The sequence below is a fragment of the Zonotrichia leucophrys genome, unplaced genomic scaffold (genome assembly GCF_028769735.1).
Source record: "Zonotrichia leucophrys gambelii isolate GWCS_2022_RI unplaced genomic scaffold, RI_Zleu_2.0 Scaffold_162_106701, whole genome shotgun sequence".
NCBI lineage: Eukaryota > Metazoa > Chordata > Aves > Passeriformes > Passerellidae > Zonotrichia > Zonotrichia leucophrys.
The window spans coordinates 29,348-37,872 of NW_026992367.1; the positions used below are offsets into that span (position 1 = coordinate 29,348).

Here is an 8,525-nt window from a genome sequence, read left to right on the forward strand (position 1 = left end):
GCACTGAGTGACATTGGTGGCCCTGGGGACAGCAGGGACTCCAGTGGCTCTGCCAGCCCCAGTGACCCCGGTGACATCAGTGACCCTGGGGACGGCTGGGGACATTGGTGGCCCTGGGGACAGGTGGAACACAGGTGGCCTTGGTGACACCATCGTTCCTTTTGTCCCCTCAGTGTCCCTGCTGTCCTCAGGTACCCCCTCAGTGTCCCCAGGTACCCCCTCAGTGTCCCCAGGTACCCCCGCTGTCCCCATTGTCCCCTTGGTGTCCCCATTGTCCCCCTGGTGCCTCTCTTGCCCCCAGGTGACCCCACGGTTCCCACTGTCCCCTCAGTGTCCCCAGGTGTCCCCACTGTCCCCTCAGTGTCCCTGTGTGTCCCCAAGCGTCCCCACTGTCCCCTCAGTGTCCCCAGGTGCCCCCATTGCCCCCTCATTGTCCCCATTGTCTCTTCAGTGTCCCCTCAGTCCCCACTGTCCCCAGGTGTCCCTGCTGTCCCCACTGTCCCCTCAGTGTCCCCTCAGTCCCCACTGTCCCCTCAGTCCCCACTGTCCCCTCACTGTCCCCACTGTCCCCTCAGTGTCCCCACTGTCCCCTCAGTGTCCCCACTGTCCCCTCATTGTCCCTACTGTCCCCTCAGTCCCCATTGCCCCCTCAGTGTCCCCACTGTCCCCATTGCCCCCCCAGGTCCCCTCACTCTCCCCACTGTCCCCCCAGTGTCCCCACTGTCCCCTCACTGTCCCCATTGTCCCCCCATTGTCCCCACTGTCCCCACTGTCCCCACATTGTCCCCACTGTCCCCACTGTCCCCTCATTGTCCCCACTGTCCCCACTGTCCCCTCAGTGTCCCCTCATTGTCCCCACTGTCCCCACTGTCCCCTCACTGTCCCCAGGTGTCCCCATTGTCCCCACTGTCCCCTCACTGTCCCCACTGTCCCCTCAGTCCCCACTGTCCCCTCAGTGTCCCCTCAGTGTCCCCACTGTCCCCTCATTGTCCCCACTGTCCCCTCAGTGTCCCCACTGTCCCCTCACTGTCCCCAGGTGTCCCCTCATTGTCCCCACTGTCCCCTCATTGTCCCTACTGTCCCCTCAGTCCCCATTGTCCCCTCATTGTCCCCATTGTCCCCTCGGTGTCCCCTCAGTCCCCACTGTCCCCAGGTGTCCCCCCATTGTCCCTCGTTGTCCCCACTGTCCCCTCACTGTCCCCACTGTCCCCCCTCAGTCCCCACTGTCCCCTCAGTGTCCCCAGGTGTCCCCACTGTCCCCAGGTGTCCCCACTGTCCCCTCATTGTCCTCAGTGTCCCCACTGTCCCCTCATTGTCCCCACTGTCCCCACTGTCCCCATTGTCCCCCCACTGTCCCCTCAGTGTCCCCACTGTCCCCTCACTGTCCCCACTGTCCCCTCATTGTCCCTACTCATTGTCCCTACTGTCCCCATTGCCCCCTCAGTGTCCCCACTGTCCCCTCATTGTCCTCAGTGTCCCCACTGTCCCCAGGTGTCCCCACTGTCCCCACTGTCCCCACATTGTCCCCACTGTCCCCATTGTCCCCTCATTGTCCCCACTGTCCCCTCACTGTCCCCTCATTGTCCCCACTGTCCCCACTGTCCCCTCAGTCCCCACTGTCCCCAGGTGTCCCCTCACTGTCCCCACTGTCCCCTCAGTGTCCCCACTGTCCCCAGGTGTCCCCACTGTCCCCACTGTCCCCAATGTCCCCTCAGTGTCCCCATACCATATCGTGGGGTAAATCTTCTTCCTGGCCAGGTCACCCTGTGGGGGGAGGGGCGCTCAGGGCTGGGGGCGGGGCGGGGCCACACCCAGCGCTGGCCCCTCCCCCACCCCGGAATGTGCTGAGTCAGCGGCCCCGCCCCTCCCCCTCCCCCCCCCCCTCCCCCACCGGGGCCGTTCAATGGGCGGGGCTGGGCAAGGGGGGGGGGAGGGGGAGGGGCGGAGGAGGAAGTTGGGGTGCGGGTGGGGGAGGGGCGGGCGTGGCACCCCAACTTCCTCCCCTCCCCCCAAAACCGGCCCCGGGTCCCGCCCATCCCCCAATCTCCTCCTCCCCAAATCCCCAAAATCCCCCAATGCCTCCAAATCCCAAATCTCCCAAATCTCCTCATTCTCCCCAAAATGCCTCCAAAATCCCCAAATCCTCCGATCCCAAAAATCTCCCCAAAATCCCTAATTCTCCCAAAAATCCTCCAAAGATCCCCAAAATCCCCCAAAAATCCTCCAAAATCCCCAAAATCTCCCAAAATCTCCCCAAAACCCTCAATTCCCCCAAAATCTCCCAAAACACTCCCAAAATCCCCTCAATTCTCCCAAAAATCTCCCCAAAGATCTCCCCAAAATCTCCTCAATTCTCCCCCAAAATCCCTCCCCAAAAATCTCCCCAAAACCCCCCCAATTCTCCCCCAAAAATCCCTCCAAAATCCCCAAAAATCTCCCCAAAATCCCCTCAATTCTCCCCAAAATCTCTCCAAAATCCCCCAAAATCCCCTCAATTCTCCCCCAAAATCTCCCCAAAATCCCCACAAAATCCCCTCAATTCTCCCTCAAAAATCCCTCCAAAATCCCCAAAAATCTCCCCAAAATCCCCTCAATTCTCCCCCAAAAATCCCTCCAAAATCCCCAAAAATCTCCCCAAAACCCCCTCAATTCTCCCCCAAAAATCCCTCCAAAATCCCCCCAAAATCTCCCCAAAACCCCCTCAATTCTCCCCAAAAATCTCCCCAAAGATCTCCCCAAAATCCTCTCAATTCTCCCCCAAAAATCCCTCCAAAATCCCCAAAAATCTCCCAAAACCCCCTCAATTCTCCCCAAAATCTCCCCAAAATCCCCACAAAAAATCCCCTCAATTCTCCCCCAAAATCCCCTCAATTCTCCCTCAAAAATCTCCCCCAAAAATCCCTCCAAAATCCCCAAAAATCTCCCCAAAATCTCCCCAAAATCCCCTAAAATCTCCCCAAAAATCCCCCAAAACCCTCCCCAAAATTCCCTCAATTCTCCCCCAAAATCCCCCCAAAAAATCCCCTCAATTCTCCCCAAATTCCCCCAAATTCTCCCCAAAATTTCCTTTATTTCCCCCAACCCACAATTTCCTTTATTTCCCCCAAAATCTCCCCAAAATCCCCCCAAAAATCTCCCCAAAATCCCCCCAAAATCTCCTCAATTCTCCCCAAATTCCCCCAATTTCCTTTATTTCCCCCAAATCTCCCAATTCCCTTCATTTCCTCCAAATTTCCTTTCCACCCTTCAATATCCCCCCACTGCCCCCCAACATTTCCTTCCCCTTTTTTGCTCCTTCCACCCCCCAATTTCACCCCAAACCCCAAATTCCACCCCTCAACCCCCAATTTCACCCCAAACCCCAATTTCACCCCAAACCCCTTCATTCCACCCCACAACCCCCAAATTTCTGCCCCCAAACCCCTTTATTCCCCCCCAAACCCCAAATTTCTGCCCCAAACCCCCTCACAAACCCCAAATTTCCGTCTCCAAATCTCCCCAAACCCCCTTTATCCCCCCCAAACCCCTTTATTTCCCCAACCCCCTTTATTTGCCCCCAAACCCCAAATTTCTGCCCCAAACCCCCTTTATTTCCCCCTCCAAACCCATTTATTTCCCCCCAAACCCCAAATTTCTGCCCCCAACCCCCAAATTCCTGCCCCAAGCTCCCTTTATTCGCCCCCAAACCCCTTTATTTCCCCCCAAATCCCTTTATCCCCCCCAACCCCCTTTATTTGCCCCCCAACCCCAAATTCCTGCCCCAAACCCCTTTATGCCCCCCCAACCCCCGTTATTTCCCCCCAAACCCCAAATTCCTGCCCCAAACCCCAAACTCCCATCCCAAACCCCCTTTATTTCCCCCCCAAACCCCAAATTTCTGCCCCCAACCCCCTTTATCCCCCCCCAAACCCCTTTATTTTCCCCAAACCCCTTTATTTGCTCCTCCAACCCCCTTTATTTCCCCCCAATCCCCAAATTTCTGCCCCCAACCCCAAATTCCTGCCCAAGCTCCCTTTATTCGCCCCAAAACCCAAATTTCTGCCCCCCAAACCCCTTTATTTCCCCCAAACCCCTTTATTTCCCCCCAAACCCCCTTTATTTCCCCCCAACCCCCAAATTCCTGCCCCCAAACCCAAACTCCCATCCCAAACCCCTTTATTTGCCCCCAACCCCCTTTATTTCCTCCCACCCCCCAAATTTCTGCCCCCAAACCCCAAATTCCTGCCCCAAACCCCCTTTATCCCCCCCCAACCCCCTTTATTTCCCCCAACCCCCTTTATTTGCCCCCCAAACCCCAAATTCCTGCCCCCAAACCCCAAATTCCTGCCCAAACCCCCTTTATTTCCCTCTCCAAACCCATTTATTTCTCCCCCAACCCCCAAATTTCTGCCCCAAGCTCCCTTTATCCCCCCCAAACCCCTTTATTTCCCCCCCCAACCCCCTTTATTTGCCCCCCAACCCCCAAATTCCTGCCCCAAGCTCCCTTTATTTCCCCCCAACCCCTTTATCCCCCTCAACCCCCTTTATTTCCCCCCAACCCCCAAATTCCTGCCCCCAAACCCCAAACTCCCATCCCAAACCCCTTTATTTCCCCCCTAAACCCCAAATTTCTGCCCCTAAACCCCAAATTCCTGCCCCCAAACCCCAAACCCCCTTTATTTCCCCCCAAACCCAACTCCTGCCCCAACCCCTTTATTTCCCCCTCCAACCCCCTTTATTTGCCCCCAACCCCCAAATTCCTGCCCCAAACCCCTTTATTTCCCCCCTAAACCCCCTTTATCCCCTCCAACCCCTTTATTTGCCCCCCAAACCCCAAATTTCTGCCCCCAACCCCGAAACTCCCGCCCCCAACCCCCTTTATTTGCCCCCAACCCCCTTTATTTGGCCCCCAAACCCCAAATTTCTGCCCCCAACCCCAAACTCCCGCCCCCAAACCCTTTATTTCCCCCTAAACCCCAAATTCCTGCCCCCAACCCCCAAACCCCCGCCCCCAGCCCCCTCCCCACTCACGGAGGCGCCGAGGATGACGAGGACGTGCGGGTGGCCCTGCAGGAAGGCTCCGTCCCGGCTCAGCTCCTGCCGGAGCATCCCGCACACCTGCGAGCGGCTCAGCTGCCCCCCGGCGCCCGGCGCCTCCTCACCGGGGCCCGGCATCGCTCCTGGGGGGCGGACCGGGCACTTGGGGGGCCGGTTCGGGCACTTGGGGGGCAGGGCTGGCACTTGGGGGGCCGGTTCGGGTACTTCGGGGGCCGGTTCGGGCACCCCGGGCAGGATTCGGGGAGCAGAGGAACAGGTTTGGGCACCCCAGGGCAGGATTGGAGGGGCTGTGGGGCAGGGCTGGCACTTGGGGGGCGGGATCGGGCACTTGTGGGGCGGGATCGGGCACTTGGGGGGCAGGGCTGGCACTTGGGGGCAGGGCTGGGCACCCCAGGGCAGGATTGGCACTTGTGGGGCAGGGCTGGCACTTGGGGGGCAGGGTTGGCACTTGGTGGGCAGGTTTGGGCACTTGGGGGGCAGGGCTGGCATTTGTGGGGCGGGTTCGGGCACTTGGGGGGCGGGTTTGGGCACCCCAGGGCAGGATTGGAGGGGCTGTGGGGCAGGGCAGGGCTGGCACTTGGGGGGCGGGTTTGGGCACTTGGGGGGCAGGGCTGGCACTTGAGGGGCAGGGCGGGCACTTGGTGGGCAGGGCGGGCACTTGGGGGGCGGGTTTGGGCACCCCAGGGCAGGATTGGCACTTTGGGGGCAGGATTGGCACTTGTGGGGCGGGATTTGAGGTTTTGGGGCAGGGCTGGCACCTGGGGTGGGGTTGGGTGGGGCAGGATCCGGGATTTGGGGGCAAAATCGGGGATTTGGGGGTGGGTTTGGGCACCTCAGGGCAGGATTGGAGGGGCTGTGGGGCAGGGCTGGCACTTGTGGGGCAGGGCTGGCACTTGGGGGGCAGGTTTGGGCACTTGTGGGGAGGGACCGGGCACTTGGGGGGCGGATTCGGGCACTTGGGGAGCAGGGCTGGGCACCCCAGAGCAGGATTGGAGGGGCTGTGGGGCAGGGCTGGCACTTGGTGGGCAGGTTGGGCACTTGGGGGGCGGGATCGGGCACTTGGGGGGCAGGGCTGGGCACCTCAGGGCAGGATTGGAGGGCCTGTGGGCAGGGCTGGCGCTTGGGGGGCAGGGCGGGCACTTGGGGGGCGGGTTCGGGCACTTGTGGGGAGGGATCGGGCACTTGGGGGGCGGGTTTGGGCACTTGGGGGGCGGGATCGGGCACTTGGGGGGCAGGGCTGGGCACCCCAGGGCAGGATTGGAGGGGCTGTGGGGCAGGGCTGGCACTTGTGGGGCAGGGCTGGCACTTGGGGGGCAGGGCTGGGCACCCCAGGGCAGGATTGGAGGGGTTGTAGGGCAAGGTTGGCACTTGTGGGGCGGGATTTGAGGTTTTGGGGCAGGGTTGGCACCTGGAGTGGGGTTGGGTGGGCAGGATCCGGGATTTGGGGGCAAAATCGGGGATTTGGGGCAAAATCGGGGATTTGGGGGTAAGATTTGGGGTTCGGATCGAGGATTTGGGGGCAGGTTTGGGCACCCCAGGGCAGGATTGGAGGGGCTGTGGGGCAGGTTTGGGCACTTGGGGGGCAGGGCTGGCACTTGGGGGGCGGGTTTGGGCACCCCAGGGCAGGATTGGCACTTGTGGGGCGGGATTTGAGGTTTTGGGGCAGGGTTGGCACCTGGGGTGAGGTTGGGTGAGGCAGGATCCGGATTTGGGGGCAAAATCGAGGATTTGGGGGCGGGTTTGGGCACCTCAGGGCAGGATTGGAGGGGCTGTGTGGCAGGGCTGGCACTTGGGGGGTGGGATTTGAGGTTTTGGGGCAGGTTTTTGGGTTTTTGGGGTGGGGATTTGAGGTTTTTGGACACTTGGGGTGGGGTAAAACTGGGGATTTGGGATTTGGGGTTCGGATCGGGCAGCCCAGGGCAGGATTGGAGGGGTTGTGGGGCAGGGCTGGCACTTGGGGGGCAGGGCGGGCACTTGGGGTGGGGTTGTGTGGGGCAGGATCCGGGATTTGGGGTCGGCATTTGGGATTTTGGGGTGGGATCAGGGATTCTGAGGCAGGATTGGGGATTTGGGGGTGACATTTGAGATTTCAGGGTTGGATTTGGGGCCAGGATTTGGGATTTTGGGGTTGGGATTTTGGGGCGGGATTTGGGATTTTGGGGCAGGATTGGGGATTTGGGGGTGACATTTGAGATTTCAGGGTTGGATTTGGGGCCAGGATTTGGGGATTTTGGGGTTGGGATTTGGGATTTAGGGGGTGGGATTTGGGATTTTGGGGCTGGGATTTGGGGGCAGGATCGGGGGTTTGGGGGCGGGATTTGGGGTTAGGATTTGGGATCTGGGATTTGGGGCCGGGATCGGGGATTCCAGGTTGAATTTGGGGGTAGAATCGGGGATTTTGGGGTGGGATTTGGGATTCGGGGCTGGGATCGAGGATTTTGGGGTGGGATTTGGGAACTGGACATGATATTTGGGATTTGGGGGTGGGATCCGGGATTTGGGGTTCGGATCGGGGATTTTGGGGTGGGATTTGGGATTTGGGGGCGGGATTTGGGGGAGATTGGGGCGTGGCCAGGGTGGGGCAGGACACGCCCTCCCCCCATTGTCCCCCTCAAATCCGCCCCGATTTCCCCCCCAGACCCCCCAAATCCCCTCAGAACCCCCTCCCCATCCCCCCATAAACCCCCAGACCCCCACGGAGCCCCCAATTCCCCTCAAATCTCCCCCAAATTTTCCCAATTTCCGCCTTCACCCCCCATCAATTGACCCTCAACCCCTCACGGAGCCCTGGACACTCCCAGGCTCCCAATTTCCGCCTTCACTGACCCCAAATCCCCCAAAATTCCCTTCAAATCTCCCAAATTCCCTTCAAATCCCCCTCGAATTTCCCCCAAATCCCCTCAAATCTCCCAGATTCCCCCCAACTTTCCCTCAAATTCCTCTCAAATCCTTAAATTCCCCCCAAATCCCGAAATTCCCCCCAAATCCCCCCTAAATTTCCCAAATCTCCCAGATTGCCCCCAATTTTCCCCCAAATTCCCCTCAGACCCCCGAAATTCCCCACAAACCCCCCCCATTTCCGCCCCAAACCCCCCACATCCCCCCTCAGCTCCCTCCTGACGCTGCTCCCCAGGCCCTCCTGGACCCCCCGGGCCATTTTAGAGCCCAGATTCCCTCACGTCCTGCGGAATTTCCCCGAATTTCCCCGAATTTCTTTAAATTTCCCAAATTTCCTCATCACTTCCCGGTCCCCCCGCACCTTCCCGCTCCGGCCGCTCTCGCGCCGCCTCCCCCACGCTCGCGCGGCTCCCCATCCCCTCACAGAGGCCACGCCCACCGCCACGCCCTCACCCTTTATCCACCAATCATCGCCGAGCCTCTTATCTCACCAACTAATCACCGCCGAGCTTCCTTCCTCCTTAACCAATCACCGCAGAGCGAGGGAGGAGCTACACACGGAGGCGTAACCAATCAGCGCTCTCCGCCTC

At 59.9% G+C, this 8,525-nt stretch overlaps 1 protein-coding gene across 2 annotated transcripts in view; it reads right to left on the minus strand.

Annotated features, from left to right (window-relative positions):
- Positions 1 to 8,363, minus strand: part of G6PD (glucose-6-phosphate dehydrogenase) — a 35,481-nt gene extending 27,118 nt beyond the window's left edge. For both annotated transcript variants that reach the window (XR_010443330.1, XM_064738064.1), the window contains exons 1-3: positions 8,297 to 8,363; positions 5,011 to 5,159; positions 1,727 to 1,764 (exon numbers count right to left, since the gene is read on the minus strand). Coding sequence is in view for 1 of the 2 variants with exons in the window: in XM_064738064.1 (XP_064594134.1) it covers positions 1,727 to 1,764; positions 5,011 to 5,159; positions 8,297 to 8,351 (242 nt within the window). In the remaining variant the exon portion in view is untranslated. The remainder of the gene's footprint in view (positions 1 to 1,726; positions 1,765 to 5,010; positions 5,160 to 8,296) is intronic.
- Between the last annotated feature and the right edge of the window lie 162 nt (positions 8,364 to 8,525).